At 33.9% G+C, this 19,676-nt stretch overlaps 1 protein-coding gene across 3 annotated transcripts; it reads left to right on the top strand.

The window, feature by feature from the left end:
* Window positions 1-1,915: 1,915 nt before the first annotated feature.
* Window positions 1,916-19,201, top strand: st14a (ST14 transmembrane serine protease matriptase a). 3 transcript variants are annotated; one of them, XM_042743574.1, is made up of 20 exons: window positions 1,916-1,967; window positions 2,473-2,576; window positions 7,009-7,168; window positions 7,272-7,402; window positions 7,491-7,561; window positions 8,196-8,356; window positions 8,777-8,809; window positions 9,347-9,581; window positions 9,672-9,814; window positions 9,926-10,029; window positions 10,115-10,215; window positions 11,545-11,681; window positions 11,858-11,962; window positions 12,054-12,161; window positions 14,027-14,140; window positions 14,284-14,397; window positions 14,494-14,677; window positions 16,016-16,284; window positions 16,621-16,757; window positions 18,270-19,201. In XM_042743574.1, exons 2-20 carry the CDS (start codon window positions 2,532-2,534, stop codon window positions 18,426-18,428), a joined length of 2,511 nt encoding a protein of 836 aa, XP_042599508.1. In that variant the 5' UTR covers window positions 1,916-1,967; window positions 2,473-2,531; the 3' UTR covers window positions 18,429-19,201. The 3 variants fall into 3 exon arrangements, with proteins under 3 accessions (XP_042599508.1, XP_042599507.1, XP_042599509.1); XM_042743573.1 differs by lacking the exon at window positions 1,916-1,967 and adding an exon at window positions 1,974-2,212; XM_042743575.1 differs by lacking the exon at window positions 1,916-1,967 and adding an exon at window positions 2,233-2,251.
* Window positions 19,202-19,676: the final 475 nt, after the last annotated feature.

Here is a 19,676-nt window from a genome sequence, read left to right as displayed (position 1 = left end):
AATTTTGAGTTATACACATAATGTGTTTAAATGTCAAGTTGTGTGTTAAATTACATTACACAGTAGATCCATCTTAACACACAAATTGTTTTAAATTTGACACAACATGTGTTGTCCCTGAGCACACTCGCCACATGTTAAAATTCTGCACAACATGTGTCATTTTTAACACATCTCTTTGCAGTGTAAGAAAGTTATTCATTAAAAGAGAGAAAGAGAGATGTTTGTTTATAAGAGACAAAGTGAAAATAAAAACAAACATAAATGCTAATTACAAAATAATATACCTACTGCTCTTCTTTCCAATATTGTACTGTGGTCTCAGATGTTTTACAATCAACGAGGGGAAGTTTATATGAGCAACATCACATTTGGTATCTCAGAAAAGGCCACAGTTTCCTCTCTTAAACACGTGAAAATGTCATGTGAAAATGAATTGCTAGGGTCATGGGGTATAATAATGAACAAAAATAATAATTTAAATAAACTACCCAAAAAGTAAAACAATTCTGTATCCAAGATTGTATTATATGAAGTAATGTCACACAGCAGGTCCCTGATTGTCATGTCCATGTGAGCATAAACACAGATCTACAGGTGGTCCGTGTAAAATCAGTAGCAGGGGGCAGAAAAATCAACATGATGTTTTTCTGCCTGCTGCTATTACACAATAGACTGTCTGCTTCTCCCATCACACCACATTTACACAATCCAATAGTCAATAAATCTGACAGAGAAGCTTTTAATGTCATCTGCCATTCGTGTATGTACAACTCATCTATGTTTCCCACATTCTGTTGCAGTGTATACTGTATCTTATATATGACACATCAGAGTGTTTGCTAGTTACTGTGTGCTATAGATTGAGCAGTTGATGTTGCTTACCTTCAAGGGTCAATAAGTTTATTCATCTAAACATTTATCTGTGTATATAAAGTCATTTTGATCATAAACATAATTCAGAATAAAAACACAATGTTCTGTGGCGGTGAAATCTTGAATGTTGAAAATAGTATTTCATTTGCACTATTTGCAGAAGCTGCGAGAGATTACATAACAGACAGTATTTACAACAATTGATTTTATTTGCATTTGTTGACCCATTGTACACGAGACTGAAAAGCTTGACAGTTTGTTCTCTGACAGATGTCCTTTAACATGGACAGAGACTAACCCATATCCACTCCTGCTGAATATTTGTACAACTCGACTAGTACACACCCTCTGGTATCTTCGTTCTGAGATTGCCTTTTGAATATCAATTTAGTTGTTTAATTTCTATACTGTAACTCATTTTAAGTTCTGTAGTTGAGTTTATATGTATATATATGTATGTGTACGTATATATATATATATATATATATATATATATATATATATATATATATATATATATATATATATATATACATATAAGATGAAGTCCACAACAACAACAATAATAATAGTAATAATAATTATATATATATATATATATATATATATATACATATATATAAATATATATATATATATATATATATATATATACATATATACATATATAATTATTATTACTATTATTGTTATTGTTGTTGTTGTGGACTTCATCTTTTTTCTATTAGGCTATATTGTATTGTAGGCTATTATTATTGTTGTTAAACAGATATTTGATTTGTATTGGTCTAACGCCTAGTATTTGTAAACGGTTTTCATATCCATATCTTAAAATCTACTCAGTTTTTCCAGGGAGCTCTACTTCGTGGAAACGCCATTTTTATGTAACAACAGAAACCTGCATGTCTAGTTTGTATCAAGCCGAGGGAAACCGCATTTGAGGCTTTGTCTCAAGTTCTACTACGTGCCCTACCTAGACAGTCTTATCGGTCCCATAGGCGCATTCCGAAGCAGTCTAGGTATGATTGCCAACCATGCGGTCTAAGTAGGCAGCACACTAGAATCCGACATACAGCAGACGCCCGCACACGGTGAGTCACTCCCTAGCAGAAAACCACATCGATACTGCATTTCTACAGTCTTATCTATGCTTTAAATATACCTTGCAGTTGGTTTAAAATATTAACGCACGTGGTCACCGTATTTTGACGTATTTAGGGCTATTGTGTAATTTCGAGATTGGGTTGTAATGTGTTATTTGTGGGAAGCGCGCACCTGAAGAGCTGGTATCGCTTGAGTCACTCCCATTGTACCGGAAATATCTCTCGTTTCACAGGTAGACGAAACAATCTTCCCTCTCTTCCGAAGATCAAACGTACCTCATTTTAATCTTCTGATTTGGTTTTTGAGACATACACGTCTTAGTTTGTTCGACATTTTATTTAAAAGCTTTTATTAGGACGCTATAATTTATGTTTTGTTCCGCGTGCACTTGTAATGGGCGTGTTGTTGTTTGATTTCATCTGAGAATAACAAGCCTGTGTGTGTGTGTGCGTTTCTTACAATACACAAATATTCGTCTGATTTTGTCAGCAGAAGTGGAAGTGTGAGAAGAAACGTCAGTTGATATTTATTCTTCTGGTGGTCTCTCAGAAATGGACCCTATGGATAGAGGAATGCGTTACACTCCCAGTCCTTCGGTAAGATCCACCCGGCCTTTACCTTATTAACAACTTAATATATTTTAAACCTTTTAAGCAACCTTAAACACATAATGATAACTGAAATATAACATATCTGTCCTAAAAGCTGTGTAGTGGTCAGTTTTAACACATGAATTCATTTCCAGTTGTGTCAGCCTGTTTAGTAGAAGCCATCATATAAAGATCTGCAAGGGCTGGAAGTGTGAAACTATAAATAAGAGTGTGGTTATGGTGGTTTTGGCAATGCTACCACCTATGTCTATTACTTTCAAAGGAACCACGCTCATGGAAAGCCTGTAAATATCTGGAAATCGTACAAGTTTGGTTTCCAGGCCTCAAATGTGTTGGAAAACTGGCTACATTCATTTCTTTATTTTGATCTAAAACGCCTTGACTATAAGATGACATCGCACAACCTAATGTTTAAGTGCATTAACCTCTTTGTGCTACCAACTTAAAAGTGTGCCACCACTGTCACCTCAAGAAGTGGCAGACATCATTTCCTGTCTGTAGTAACTCAAGCTTGGGAGGTCGGCTGACGTTTATTCCTTTTCTTTTCATCTCAGTCGGTTTGCATGTGTAGGGGATTTCATTTCTATTGATCATCAATAGACGTCCATGTTTAAGTCGTTCTGCTGACTGGATTAGCTGTGCTTCATTGTCGTCTGTGAGGATAGTGTGTCAGTAGACATTCACAAGACTTCAAATGAAGTGCTTCCAGTCTACAGCAGCAGTTAATGTCTCTGGTGATTATAGGTAGCTGTCACTTTAAGAGACAGATTAAAAACAGTCACTTCTGGTGAATTGTTTGGTTTTATGTGGTGGTGACCAATAGGGGTTTTTCAGCAGCCTATGTGGATACCACAATCTAGGATACACTATAAAGATGGTTGTAAATAAGGATTATTGAAGTACATTTATATATATATATATATATATATATATATATATATTATATATATATATATATATATATATATATATATATATATTATATATATATATATATAAATAATTAAAAATGCTATTTCAGTCTTTGTGTAAACATTGAATATTTCATTTAGTATGTTAGTTGCCATTTGTGAGTGAAAACTGTAGTATATCATGCACCATTTACACCATGCACTAGGTGACTGTTGACCAATACCAATAAATGTATTGTACTATTTAAAGACAGCAAATGAGACACAGTATACACTTTCGTGTATGACTCATTTTCTGTCTTTAAATACAGTTATTGGTATTCTTTTTTATTACACAAAAAAAGAAAATACTATTTCAGTTTTTGTACTTCAAATCTTAATTTTAATTCAATGTTACTTGTCATTTTTGTATTTATTTGTGAAATTTACTACTAAACTTGCAGTTTCTGAGTGGAATTTGTCTTAAATCCTGCATCAACATTTTTTTTCAGTGTATTACGTGACTGTTGACCTGTAAATAACAAGTGTATTATATTAGTGAATAAGAAATGCACTAAATTGCAAAAATAAAATTTAATATTCCTTTTTACTAAAAATTTACTCCAAATAACACAAATTTTACTAAATAAAGCATACTGTTCAATCTTTGACAGGGCTGTTTTTAAAATCTCTAACTGAGATCTCAAATATCAGTCTGTCACTAGTTTGGACATGCTTGGAAGTAAAAATAGTGGCACAACCATGCATTACTCAGCAATTTGATAGTCGCTCAGATGTTTTCAAAATAATCAAATGCCATATCTATTTCTGTCAGATGTAGAGTGGGAAAAAAGTTGGTTAATTCAAAGGGTTTTTATAAATTAACCAGTTCACAATATCTTTCACGTAGTGTGAATTCAAGTTTTATGAATTGTGTTTATTGTAAAAGTAAATGTATGATAAATATCTGTAAATATAAGAACAATATAAAGTTAAAAGATATAAAGGATAAAAATCTATTGTATAGATTCAATATAGATTTTTGCATAGTTTAAAACATTACATTATGGATAACTTGTAGCTGAGAACTGTTGTGTATGCAACACTATGAGTTGGTCAAGTGTTTTGGTGCACAATAGAAGAACTGGTGTTTCAATGCCTTCATGAATAATTTTTGAGTTGAATGCACCATGCAGCATGTTATTGTATATTTGTGTGGTGTGTGTAGAGATGCATGCATTCCACAGATCTGTTACGACATGCTTACTGCAGTTAGCCTTACTATGAGACAACACCCCCACAGATGAAACCTGAAAATGACTCCGGGATATCCCACTTATTCAGCAGTGATCAGCTGCTTTTCATGCATCATGCATGTCATCATAGAATGAATGTTAACCACTTAACCCAGGTTTAGTCACTCATTTATAGCTAGACTTTCATTGCTCATTGACTTAAATGTCTTAAGTTTACACCAAAAGCAGGTCTGATTGGAAGAGGAACTATTATTCTAGTCTCTCATTACTTAGCAATGTTAATGTGTGACAGTTTGTAAATGTAATAAAATTAATTTTAAGTTTAATTGACATTAGAACATCCTGATCATTGTTATTAAATCTATGGTCTCAAATATGCAAAGATGAAACTAGACAGACAATAAAACTCTTTAGATGTCTTTGAAAGTCTCATTGTGGGCTGGCAGTTTATATTTGGCTTCACTGCATGGTAGTAGCAAAATCCATATCCTTTGTTTCATAAATGTTTCCAATTATTCCATGAATTCCAGCTCAGGTGGGACTTTTTGTCTTGGCACATTTTTTGATACAAATGAAATAGAATAAAGGTCATGAACAGTGTCATGTGACAGCAGTCTGAGATAACTGAGACAACCGAGGTTTATGAAAGACACAGTTGTAGGCCAGTGTTTCATAGTGAGCAAAGTACACTTCCATTAAAAAGTTTGGGGTCAGTAAGACCTTTTTGGAATTCATACTTTTATTCAGTAAGCATTCATTAAAATGACAGTTAAGACTTTTAACATTTTTAACATTACAATAACATTAGCAATACAATAATTAGAAAAAAATTTTGTCCACCAAAGCAGCTTATTAGAATGATTTCTGAAGGATCATGTGACACTAAAGACTGGAATAATGATGAAAAATTCAGGTTTGCATCACATGAATAAATAAAAAAAAAAAACGGTTATTTTAAATTGTAATGATATTTCACAATATTGCTGTTTTTACTGTATTTTTGATCAAATAAATGCAGTCTCGCTGAGAACCCCAAACTTTTGATATAGTGTACTTTACATCAAGTGTAAAAACTCTTTTGTCCCAAAGTCCTATTATTTAATTTAATCAGCTGATTTTACACACAAATTATGAGTATTTACTGAAATGCAATTCTAAAAAGCCTATTGAAGGTTAATACTAGTAATCACTGAATACAAAAATAATTATTGTGTTCTGCAAATATAGTGAGCTTTTGATGTTTCACCACTGGTTTCATTATAATTGCTCTAACCACATGGAATAGCATGTCCTACTATGCCTTCTACTTCCATCAGCAGGCTGATTGTGTATCCAGTGTGCTGTGTCTTGGTTTAAAGTCAACACTGCTTACATTCTTAAAACTCATTCCTGGTGTTATTGTGTATGGTTCGTCTATAGTCCTCTACTAACAATTGCAACCGCACTTCTAGGAGAAGTTCCATTCTAGTCATGTTCCCTTTTCATGATTCAATCAGTTTATCGTCATGGATAAAATTCACAAATCCTACTTTTTTTTGTATTTCTTAAACTTTCTTATGAAAGGCTGCATTTATTTTAACAGAAATACATTAAAACAGTAATATTGTGGAATATTATTACAATTTGAAAGAACTGTTATCTATATTAATATATTTTAAAATGCCATTTACTCCTGTGATGCAAAGATTGATTTTCAGCATCATTACTCCATATTTATTTGAATAAAAAGTTCCTTGAACAGCATTTATTTGAAATATTATTTATTTTAAATCTTTTGTAACATTATAAATGTCTTGCTGGTACTTTTGATCAGTCATCCTTGCTGAATTAAAGTATTCATTTAATGTTTTGTATTGTTAAAGAACACATTACAATAATAAGTAACTACAATAAAAAGTATAAGCAGTCACCCAAACATGGTGTCTATGATGGATGGCATTGCTTCATAAAAATGATTGCTTTATAAAAATTGAGACACTGCCTCTCTCTCTTCCTCTGAAAACAAAGCCCATGTAGACTTTGAAGTTGCGTGGAGCAGTATGAGCATCTAGGGAAGTGTTCTGATGCTGCTCTTATATAATGCCTATGAATCTGTGCTTATTCTGTCAAAAAAAAAAAGCTGTTTTCAATCAAAATCTCATTCTGTTGAGGATATGTGCTGCAATTGTCATTTTTTATTTATTTCTTCAAACTGACTTTTATGTAGTTAAATTCAGAGGCACTGGAATTTACAGAGAAGAGTGAAAAGTATTTTGCCTCTTTTGTGTTCAGGACAAGGAGTGGGACACAGCGGTAACGTTCTTGCCAGCATCAGATAATAAAAAGCTGGAGAAGAAGAGGGGTCCTGGGAAAGTTGGGATCGTTGTTGGTCTGGTGATCTTGGCAGCTGTTTTGGCTTTGATCATTGGGCTTCTGGTCTGGCATTTCCACTGTAAGTCAGTACTGCAGCCACAGACAGCATAACACGGGTACTGTGTCAGTCATGATGGTGCTGATCGTGTGTTTGTTGTTTCATGTCTCCCTGATGTCTGCAGTCCGGAAAGATTTGAAATTACAGAAGATTTACACTGGCACACTTAGGATAACAAATCAAGCTTTTGTGGATGCATATGAAAACCCGGACAGTACAGAGTTTAAACAATTGGCAAGCCAAGTCATGGATCAGGTGAGAACCAAAATTATTAAAACTATTTTTTTTTCATAGTAATGATAGTGAAAAGTGTATTTAATTTAGTTTTTTAATTCATATTTAGCTGAAATCAATGTACTCAGAATCTCCAGAACTGTCAAAATATTACGTTGGTTCCAGAGTTCAAGCCTTCAGGTATGTTTACATGTGATTGCCCACATTTTTTTTATGTTTTTTGGTCATGCACCCGCTTTTAAACAAATGGTTAACCCAAAAATGTCAATTTGCTGAAAATTGAATCATCTTCAGGCAATCCATTATGTAGATGAATTGTTCTTTCATTGAAACAGATTTGAAAAAATTTGCTCATCAGTGGATCCTTTGCAATGAATGGGTACCGTCAGAATGAGCGTCAGAAACAGCTGATTAAAAACATCACAATCCACAAGTAATCCACTCCAGTCCGTGTGTGTCTTGTGAAGTGATAAGCTGTGCTTGTTCATAATCCATATATTTGTCCATAATCCATCATAATGCTTGCCCTGGTAAAAAAAATAAAAATTCCTCTCACATCAAAATCCACTGATGGACTGGAGTAGAGTGGTGTGGATTACTTGTGAATTATTGTGATGTTTCTATCAGCTGTTTGGACTCTCATTCTGACGGCACCCATTCACTGCAGAGGATCCACTGTTGAGCAAGCGATGTAATGCTACATTTCTCCAAATCTGTTCCGCTGAAGAAACAAATTCATCTACATCTTAGATTGCCTGAGGGCGAGTAATTTTCAGCTATGTTAATCTCAGTCTGTCTGTCTGGCTTTCTGCAGTGAGGGCAGTGTAATAGCTTACTATGAGTCAGAGTTTGCTGTTCCAGTGGGACAGGACAAAGCATTGGACCGGGCTGTGAGCAGTTTAGATGAAATGTATAGCAACAAAGTTCGCAGAGTTCAACAAGGTCCCCTGGTCTTTGATCACGTTGTGTCTTCAGGTAATACTTTTGGATGGATCATCTCATTAAAACATGTCTAGGTCCTATTTTTCTGTAAAATCTAAATGAAAAATTATAATTTGCATAAATAAACTTTGGATAAAGAGACTTTGGATTACCAAGATGACGCAGCATTTCACTGCTGGTTATATATTCAATTATTGAACCTTGATTAAAGAATACAAACTTACAAATAGTGCAACAGTAATCATATGCATAAATATACTTTAAATAATATATCATTATCTTTTGCATTACAGTAATGAGGGGGGAAGTATGCTTATTTATCATATAAATGAAAAGCAATTTTTTTTCTTGTGTTTTTGGGGTGAAATGTGACCTGGTTCCTGAAAGGTTTTGTGAGATTCACCTTGTCTTGATGTCAGATTTATAATAACTGTGTCAATCTTTCATTAACAGCTCTGGACACACGTCTGTTCTCAAAAGCCAGGAGTGAGTAGTGCATTAATATATCTGTCATACACTCTCTTTTCCTAAACCTAGTGAGCTGCCTCAATAGAAAGCAATTAAAGATATCATAGATGCGCTCCTAAGAAAGGCTGTTTCTGACAGGATTACTGTTTAAAGTAAAACATCATTGAAAAATTTTAATATTCCTTAATAAATAAGCTGCATTGTTGTTGTCATTTCTTTGGGAATTCAGTTCTGTCGTACAGTAGTAATAGATTTCTGTCATCATTTCTTCAAGTAAAATTTTTATGTTGGTGGTTGTGTATCTGATGGTAGTTTTATCAAATGAAATGCTGAAATACTCATAAGGGGAACTCTCTCATTTTGCCAAATACACAGTAAATTCCACTTTAATGACTGAATTCCACATTTTCTTGTCACATAGTGGAAATCATAGGGACCAAAGTCCAGTAGGTTTTAGAACAGGACTGTATTTCCTAAGCACATTCAAACTCATTAATATACCATATATCCAGTGATAAGTGTGTAAGATTAACCTTTTGTTTTCTGTATGTCCAGCAAGTATGAAATTCGCCGAGCACGCCAGGAGTTCTGCTGAAGAGATCATTAAATCACCGGGTTTCCCTGACCAACCTTACACTCCAAACACCTTTGTGCAGTGGGAGCTTCGGGGAGATCCAGGCCACATGCTGAAGTTGACTTTTGACACCTTCAACCTTGAAGAAAACTGTGCAAATGACTTTGTGAGAGTGTATGACTCCTTGGTCGCCATGGACAAACACCTAATGGCAGAGTGAGTTGTGCTTGTGTTTGTAGCGCCATCAAGTGGCTTTATATGCAACTGTAAGGAATTTTAATGCAAGTTTCTTTCCCTCTTAAACAGGAAGTGTGGCTTTTATTCTCCCAGTAATCCCTTATCCTTCATCTCGTCCCGGAATGTTATGTTGGTCACCTTTGTAACCAATGAAGACTGGAATTTGTCGGGTTTCAGAGCACGTGTCACTCAGATCAGACAAGATAGCAGCGGTAAAAATGAATCCTGGCTGGCTGAACAAAAACACACTTGACTGATTAATAGTACAGCATGCTTTTCTCTGAAATGTTAAGCCTCTCTCACTGGTTCTCCCCTTTTAACAGAACTTGCATGTGGTGGTAAATTAAGTGGATCCTCTGGCAGTTTTAAATCACCCAACTTCCCCAGTTATTACCCACCCAGCACCACATGTCAGTGGGACATCGAGGTAAGACAGAGACATGCATTTTGAATGTTATTGTCATGATTAACCACTTTTATAACGGTGTTATATCCATATCTATTGTTTAAAGGTTCCTAATGATAAATTCATCAAGCTGAAGTTTCCCAAGTTCATGGTTTCTACAGGGAGTCCGACTTGCCCAGGAGCTAAAGTGCAGATTGTTGGTAAAAGGTCAGTAAATTAAAACTGTAAAACAGTAATTTATTTTTAGACATTTCACAGAATTGACTCTTGTACAACAGTTAGTTCTGGTCCTTCAGTCTGATTGGCTGGGTGATGTTCCTCCAAGAGCGCTGGTAAAGCGTATGACAGCATTGGACTTTTCACTTTTGGATATTCCTCTCTGTTTGTTTCCTTCTAAAAAACATGTCTAAATATCTTTATATAATTTATTTTGAGAAGAAAAGGTTACACAAGAAATGGTTTGTCTTCAGAAAAATCAAATCAAATTTATGTTTGAAACAAGAAAGAAAAATCCCATTGGTTTAAGAAACTAAAATTAACAAGAATGTAAGGTTTTTTTTTAATTCATCTGCTTCTCAAGTAAAAGTATCTAGCTTAAAGGACATTATATATTTTACTGGAGAACAAGATAGAAATATTCAGTAAGAATATGTGAGTGGTTCGGAGGTTGTCATTTTAGATCACATAAATACTGAGATATTTATTGTAGAATTTAAAAGCCTGAAAACTATAGTGTCATTTTTCCTCTCAGATGATTGATATTTTGGGATAAATAAATAAATCACTAAATCTGACTAATAGCAGTAGAGTCAAGTTTTATTTAAAAGTAGTGTACAGTACACTTGTTATAGAAACAGTCAGTCTGGGTTTAAACATTTTGTTCAAGGACATGATGGTGAAGGCTCACAATCAACTATTGTTTGTGTGTGTGTGTGTGTGTGTGTTATTATTGCATAAAGGATACAACTGACAACATCAGTTTAAGATATTTGTCTTTTACAGCTTTTCCAACTTGCAGATATCTTATTTAATGAGAATAGTTGTCTAAAGCACAGATAATTTATCTAGAAATAAAAAGTAACAGGTTTCTCACGTCACAAGTTCTTCATGTTTATAGCAATTCAGTGTATCTTTAAAAAAAAAAATCAATTTCGCCACAAAAACAGCTGTTCACAAAGAAGCAAAGCAAAGCTCATACAGCATTCATTCACTAATAAAAATGTATTTGGCTCAATAGGGGTTATACATTCAAATCACTTGGTCCCGTAATTAAAAAATGTATCTCTCTGAAGGTTCACATAAAATGCAATTTTCTCTATGGAAAATATGTTTTAAAACTTAAGGTTCAATCGTGTATTTGTGGAGGATTAGGTTTATACCAACACCTAGTTCGATTATTTTTTTATTTTTTTGATTGGTTACTGTGGTGTTTGAACCTACAACCTTTAAGTTCCCCAGCCCAGATCTTGAACCACCAGTGCTTGTAATCATTTAGCTGGAGATTTCATACAAATTTTCTTGTTTGTTTCTTCGCAGCACATTGTGTGGGCAGCTGCCTGCTAATACCATGGTTACAGTCAACAGTAACCAGGTGTCGGTTGTGTTCAAATCGGATTCATCACAAGTAGATCGAGGTTTCAGCGCCACGTATGAGGTCTTTGATCCCTCTGACCGTAAGTAAAGACATAAAAAATGGTTCATAAGTAAAAACCAGCAAGAATGGGTCAAACCTTTCACTTTTGTAGAAGCAGTCTGGCCTCAAGTGGAAAAAATAGACTAACTGATGCCAGTTTTTAAAGTGGTGTCAGTGTGAACATTAAAAAGTAAATTCAGTTTCTGAATCTCTCAGCCTGCCCGGACCAGTTCCAGTGTAACAACAAACGCTGTATAAACCCATCCTTGCGCTGTGACGGCTGGAACGATTGCGGTGACAGCACAGACGAGAGGAACTGCAGTAAGTGCTTAAATTCACACACAGAATTGCACACTTGCTCTCTGAATATGAATTCGAGTTCAGATATACAGAGTTTGGATGTGGATTTCAGAATGTGACGCCAGCATGATCCAGTGCAGAAATGGGATCTGTAAGCCGATGTTCTGGCGGTGTGATGGTGTAAATGACTGTGGAGATGACACAGATGAACTTAATTGTGGTAAGACCCTTTTCTGCTTTCCTTTGTTTCCTGTCTTTTCTTTCAATTTACCCTCTATTATGCATCCAGTTGTGAGAAATACTGCCTCCACAGGCAATATAGGGAAAGGGCGTGAACACCCATTGGTTCTGTAACAGTCAATATACAAGACAGCGTAGATGTATTATTTATAGGCTTTTTTAAATATTCATCACTATTTCTACCAAGAAATCAGTCATTTATTCACTTAGATTTCTAGTTTAATCAGGGGTACCGTGAAGAATATATCAAGCATATAAAATTTGAAATTAGTTAACAATGCCATTATGCTATTTCGGTTCTACAATTTAATAATGCAGTAATGTTAGTTAACCCTTTAAAGCCTGCAGTATGAAATAATAGTTAGATAAAGGCTTTTATGGATCATATACGGAGGAGAGCTTGGAAGAAAAAACACATCAGTTTTATTCAGAGGCACAAAATGTAATGTAAATCAATGAGCTCTTTATAGCACTGTGACCAACTACTTGTGTAAAGTGCTTAGAAAAATAATTTGTCACTCTGTAATAATGTCTATTATATGATTTAATGATATGATATCTATTTTTTTTATTTTTTAAATACTTATTTTTTATTGTGGGGGGCAAACATATAATGCGATACAAAACAGTGATGACTGAGGGATAAACATTTCTCAAAAGCCTAATGTAGGCTGTCATATTTGATACATTTTAAATGGAATTTTCTAAAAAATGCCATATGGATAATCAAGTAAACCTAAGTAGCTTCTATCCAGTAAGTGTTCATATTAAACCAATATAAAAGTTATTCTTGCATTCTTATTTGCCATTTCCACATAGCTATATGTCTTTTCACAAGTTTTTGTGCATGTTTTTCCTCCATCGTGGATGTGCTGTGGTGTCACCCCTTCAGTTTTTGTGTGTTGTCTGCATTGTAACTGACATTTTTGACAAATTATGTAACAAAAAAAAATCAATATTTGTATCAGGGCTTGAAAATTAAATCGGTTCACTCCGAGCAAAATCGATATTTTAACGTTTCTGTTCCTGCGTTCCTCTGTATTATTACCGTTCCGAAACTGGTTAGAGTAGAAGAAATACCGTTTAATAACGTTATTTTTGTAAAACAAATTTCTTTGCCAATAATAATAATAGGCTAACAATAATAATAATAATAATAAAGAGAAAATAAAAAAGAGATCTGGTATCTTAGTCACAGCTAATAGCTACAGCATCATCTTTTCTTGATTTTGGCCAAATGTAGGCTACAAAATAAAAGAAAAATTCTATTAACACTTTAAAGACATTAAAGTATTTTTTTTTTTAGATTTAAAAATGTTTGCTGCATTGTTAAAAAAACACTACTTGAATAAGATTGCGTTTTGAAAGTGAAAAAAAAGAGTTGCGTATAGGCTCACGTCGCATTTTATTATAACATTCAAAAATAATGTTTACAAACATTATAAACAGTTATAAGTTTCTATCGACAACAAATCCTCTAAAGTTAAGGCTATGCATTTAGGCTATAAAAGCGTCATTTAAAAAAAAAAGGTAATTTAAGGTGAAACTGATGCCTACCTCTCTCATTCGGCTCAAATTCAAATGTTTACATATTTGTGACATATCTGGATTCTAAAATATTATTTATTAGGCTATAGGCTTTGTAGCATTGACGTAAAACATCATGCTTCATATCAGATATATCTGCATAGTGAGGGACTGGTCACGCTGAACACAACGGAGCAGTGTAACTTTTTATTCGTTTCTTTAACTGTATTGAAGACGACTACCAGCTTCTGTCTTCTCTCTTCTCTCTTCTCTTCACATCCTCACCTGATTTAACATAGTTGCCCTCTTCTCTGGCAGGTTGTAAGGTTGGAGAATTTAAATGCAGTAATGATCAGTGTGTCTCAGAGAAGCTGAAGTGTGACGGGAATCGTGACTGTAAAGACGGCTCAGATGAAGATGGCTGTACAAGAGGTGATGATATGTTCGATAAAGCCTGTTTATTTATTTTAGTGTTTTTCTTGTTTATTGTATTTGAAAATATTCAGAGAATATATTTTTCGAAAGCAGTTTCCTTCTCTACATTCTTTCTCATTGTTTGTCTTTCTGTCTTACAGATATTTGTAAAGTCTCGACGTTTGCGTGCAATAATGGCAAATGTATCACAAAACAGAACCCTATGTGTGATGGACAAGATGACTGTGGCGACAACTCGGATGAATCCAACTGCGGTGTGTGGCATCTACTTCCTAACATCTATTCTTCAACACACATTCTGCATTGTTTAATGTTGATCTGTGTTCTCTCGCTCTGTCTTTCTCCTCTAGACTGTGGTAAGAAGGCTTACACAAAGTCTCGAATTGTGGGTGGGCAGGAAGCAGATATGGGCGAGTTCCCATGGCAGGTCAGCCTGCACATTAAAAACAAAGCACATGTTTGCGGTGCATCAATCATCAGTGACCGATGGCTTGTGACGGCTGCCCACTGCGTACAAGACGATCCCAAAATCAAGTAAATGATCAGTTTGTTTCTTTTTTCTTTCTTCAATCTATAACTTTCACTTGAGAAACTACTTCATTAACTAAACATTTCTGGCCTCAAATACCGCTTGGACACTTACACTACAGGTCAAAAGTTTGGAATAATTAGGATTTTTTTTAATGTTTATGAAAAAAGTCACCAAGGCTGTATTTTTTTGGATTATAAATACAGTAAAATGTTTTAACATTTTTAAATAACTGTTAACTATTTGAATATATTTTAAAATGTAATTTATTGCTGTGATCAAAGCTGAATTTTTAGCATCATTACTACAGTCTTCAATGATTTTTCAGAAATCATGTTCAGTAGTTATATATAATAATGGTTCTTTATATTGTCAATGTTGAAAACAGTTGTTGGTGCTTTTTTTAAAAAACAATAATTTTTTCAGAATTCTTTGATGACTAGAAAGTTCAATGAACAACATTTATTTGAAATAGAAATCTTATGAATGTCTTTACTATCTCTTTATCAATTTAATGTGTCCGTGCTGAATAAAAATATTAAACTCTCTCTTTTTTTTAATCTTTAAATCTTACCCCCAACATTTGAATGGTAGTATATCATGATTTCCACAAAAATGTTAAGCAGCAAAAATTGTTTTCAACATTGATAATAATGAGAAAAGTTTGTTGAGCAGCAAATCAGCATATTAGAATGATTTCTGACACCGAAAACGCCATCACAGGAATAAATTACAAAAATATTAAAATATAATACATTCTATTAACATTATTTTAAATGGTAAAAATATTTCACAATTTTACTGTTTTTACTGTATTTTCCCTCATATAAACGTAGCCTTGGTGAGCAGAAGATGTCTTTTGAAATTATAATATAAAAAGTGAATGTCTTTGTATTAAAATGAAAATTAGCCCATGTTTTACACACCCTCAAAGCATCGTAGGTTTATATGACGTTCTTCTTTCAGACACATCCGATCGAAGTTATATCAAAAATGATCCTAGTCAAATAAAGCATGCACATCCATAATAAAACGTGCCTCACATGGCTCTATTATGGATGCATGTGCTTTATTTGACTACTTTTGGACTGTTGAAAAAAAACGCCCACCTACTCCCATTCTAAAGATTGGAAGAGCAAGGACAATTTTTAATAAAACTTCGATTGGATTCCTCTGAAAGACGAAAGTCATATACACCTAGGATGCTTTGAGGGTAAAACTTGCGCTAATTTTACTAAACTAACCCTTTAAACTTATATCGATCCATTACATTGGTTTTCTTACTCAAAACACTTAGGATAGCAGAGAAAACATTCACGTCTGTACGTCTGATGAATTCACAGATATGGTCAGCCAGGAACATGGGAAGCATACCTAGGTCTCCACAGACAACTAGAGAAACAGCAGGCAACAAAGAGATTCCTAAAACAAATCATTCCTCACAAGAACTACAATTCCTACACCTATGACAATGACATCGCTCTGATGGAGCTGGACTCACCCGTGACCTTCAATGAGACCATTCGACCCATTTGCTTGCCCTCTGCCACTGACGTCTTCCCGGCTGGTGAAACTGTCACTATCACCGGCTGGGGTGCCACCAGAGAAGGGGGTCAGTAAAAGAGCTACACAATGATGCTTTATACCTTTCACAAAGCCTGACATATTTCAGCCCGAGATCAAAAATTGTTATCAGTTAAACTATACAATAACGTTCCATTTGTTAACATGAACTAACAATGAAAAATACTTCTAAAGCATTTATCAATCTTAATGTTATCAGTTAGTTGATTTTGACATTTACTAATACACTATAAAAAAAAAGTTGTATATTATTTATTAGACTTGAGTGAACTAGCAATGAATAGTTGTATTCTTACTAACTAATGTTAACAAAGATTTAGAAATATTGTAACTAAAACCGTTCAGTAACTTGTGTGTATTTCAGGCGGTGGAGCACCTGTGCTTCAGAAAGCGAATGTTCGCATCATCAACAGCACGGTGTGTGACGAACTAATGAATGGACAGATCACATCTCGCATGACGTGTGCTGGCGTTCTGACAGGAGGAGTGGATGCTTGCCAGGTGGGTTTCATACACCGCTTAAAAGTCTATCGATCACTGGAGCAGAAGCACACTTTAAGTGCTTTAAACATACAAGTGCTCATGATTTTTCCTTTCAAAGCATGTATAGTTTTATTCCTGTTTATTTCATTGTTTGGTTTAGTGATCAGTATTAGAGATTTTATTTATTTATTTATTATAATATCAGTTTTGGTCGACATATTCACTTTTTTTACCATGCTCTCTTAAGGTTGATCTTTAAAATCCCTTATATTTTAATTAGGGATGCACCGATAGGATTTTTGGGGCCGATACCGATTTTAACAAACACTTAATGGCCGATACCGATATTTGTCACTTCCTCTCTTGTTTGAATTTTTGGCATCAAAATAGATAGTATTTTGATCATGTTTTAAATCAGCAAAGTTCAAAAACGCCTGCCTTAAATTATACTAGCAGTTTTATTGCTGCATCATCAAATAATTTCTAATGAACATGGATTGGATCCATTTAACATTCAGCAGGCCTACATAAATACAACAGAACAAAGATGCATATTACATAAACAGTGCTTTTTAGGTAGGTTTAACAGTTTTCAGGTACAGAAAAAAAGTAACAAATGTAAAATAACACTTCACTGTATGAATTAAATACATATTAATCATTCTTCATTGTAACAGACTTTATTATGATTAATCTTCTAATTTGTTTTTGTATACATTTTAATATTTTTTTGTAAGTTTAAATATGTATGAGATCTCCTTTATCAAGGCTGGACTCTTATTTTGACGGGTTTTTTAGTCTATGGAGCTAAAATATCGGCCGATAAATATCAGCGTACATCGGGGCATCTCTAATTTTAATAACTCTTGAATGTAATCTTCTTGAAATGAATATTGATTTTTCATATTGTGCATGATAGTGATGCAATGCCAAAATTCAGTAGAGGCATTTTAAAACATGTTTGTTTTACTTTATAGTTTTATTTTTTCAAGTAGTATTGAATTTAAAATTGGCCATTTATCGGTTATCATACAATATGCAGATTATTATCGTTGTTGTAATTAAGATGAATTAATTTTGGTATGAACTAGAATGATAATATCAGTCCACACCTCTAGCATTTAAAATTATTGATTTTTGTTTATACGGTTTAATGTTAAGTTAATTTAGGATAAATTATTATTGACTTTGCCTATTATTGGTTATTGACCATAAAATGGAAATTAATTGAGCTTTTTGGTATTAGCCAGAATTTTAATACCAGTACATTCCGGTAGCATTTAGCAACAATAGATTTTTGTTTATACAGGCAAATTTAAAATGTATTTAGACAAAGTAATATAGACTTTTAATATCAGCCATTTATTGGTTATTTATCATAAAATAACAATTATCTGCTTTTTAATTATTTGCAGAATTTTAATATTGGGCGTCCCTAATTTAATTGCCATTTTATTTAACTCTTTCTCTTTATTTTTCTTTGTTCGCTCACATTTTAGTATCTAAATAACACCCCGTTTCTTTCCTCAGGGTGATTCTGGCGGTCCTATGTCTTATTTTTCAAATGACCGTATGTTCCTGGCGGGAGTGGTGAGCTGGGGTGACGGTTGTGCTCGCAGAAACAAGCCAGGCATCTACACAAACGTGCCAAAATTCAGGGCCTGGATCAAGGAGAAGACGGGAGTATAAGCTGCTCGAAGATTATAATGAACTAAGAAATTTTATGAACTCTTTAATTTTCTCAGGTCGCAAATGTTTTAGTAACATACGTGGAATAACCCAGCATAGCTTGGCTGAAGAGAGGGATGAACCTTTGACCTGTTTTTTTATCTAAACAATTGCTTTATACATTTGTATATTTTAAGAGGAGAGCGGTTTGAGGGTTTTATTCTGTCTAAAGATATGTAAATATATGTCTGATTTTCTCCTTTTAATGGTTTTGATTTAGCTTTGTTTTAGTCTGTACCTTCAGCTTTCTTTAGTTCAAGGAGTGTGTATTTCTAGTGTCACACTCACATGCTTAAATGTGAACATCGTCATAGTCTTTTCATGACTTTTGTGCAAAATGTATGTATGTAATGTGATTTTAAAGTTTGAGTTACACGTGGAAACACTTGAAATGAAATCGAGAGTCTGGAGTGCTTTAAATTTGATTCAGGGATTACATTAAATTTAGAAACAGAAAACAATGTTTCATTCACAATTACGCAACCTTTTACAAATAAAATGTGTATCTGGTTAATACAGCGTGAAAATTGTGTAATGCTTACTAAGAGAGTGCAACAAATCATTCTAGAAGAACCAGTTCCATTCATTTTCTACATATAGGAGATTGTTTGAAAACTTCAAATACAGACAGATTTCAGACGTTGTCAATCAATAATATACCTAGTCTGTCATTTCATTGTTAATAGTGTTGAACAATGCAGTTGGTCAAGAATTACATGCCTGTGAACGGACAATTATTTTGTAACTTTTTCTTCCTTTTTTTTGAAATCATCCCTTTCCTTGAATTTCCAATTTCACCAAGTTTAACCAAAATTATGTTTGTTTTCCTCCGTTATTTAAATGCTCCTGTGGTATGTGAGGTGATTATGTACGAAAGCAATCTTCTTCAAGACTTTCAGTCACTATGAGGTCAAAAACTGTATATTTACATAAAAAAAAAAATTCAAAAGCTTGTTTCATAAAGTTTTTACTGGACACTGCTGGAAAAAAAAATAGATAAATATACTAGTGCAAGAGTGATGCAGCCTTCTTTGCACGCCACAAATCTTTTTCATCCACAGTATGTTTATATATATATATATATATATATATATATATGTAAGAAGAGTTTGGTTCCAAAACGCGATAAACGCCAATTTTGAAAAAAAAAGACGAGTTACCGCCAAAACAAGCTCCCCATTGACTCTCTATTCAAAGTTCGATAATCAG

This window comes from Cyprinus carpio, chromosome B18, assembly GCF_018340385.1.
Source record: "Cyprinus carpio isolate SPL01 chromosome B18, ASM1834038v1, whole genome shotgun sequence".
Taxonomy (NCBI): Eukaryota; Metazoa; Chordata; class Actinopteri; order Cypriniformes; family Cyprinidae; genus Cyprinus; species Cyprinus carpio.
The sequence above is the reverse complement of the archived record's forward strand: the minus strand, read 5'-3'. Positions and strand labels throughout refer to the sequence as shown.

Bases quoted from the DNA above. Each gene is read 5' to 3' on its own strand.
- st14a (XM_042743574.1), top strand. From the start codon at position 2,532: ATGGACCCTATGGATAGAGGAATGCGTTACACTCCCAGTCCTTCG. The intron at 7,169-7,271 runs GTAAGTCAGTAC...TGATGTCTGCAG, and splicing joins TCTGGTCTGGCATTTCCACT to TCCGGAAAGATTTGAAATTA. The intron at 7,562-8,195 runs GTATGTTTACAT...GGCTTTCTGCAG, and splicing joins TCCAGAGTTCAAGCCTTCAG to TGAGGGCAGTGTAATAGCTT.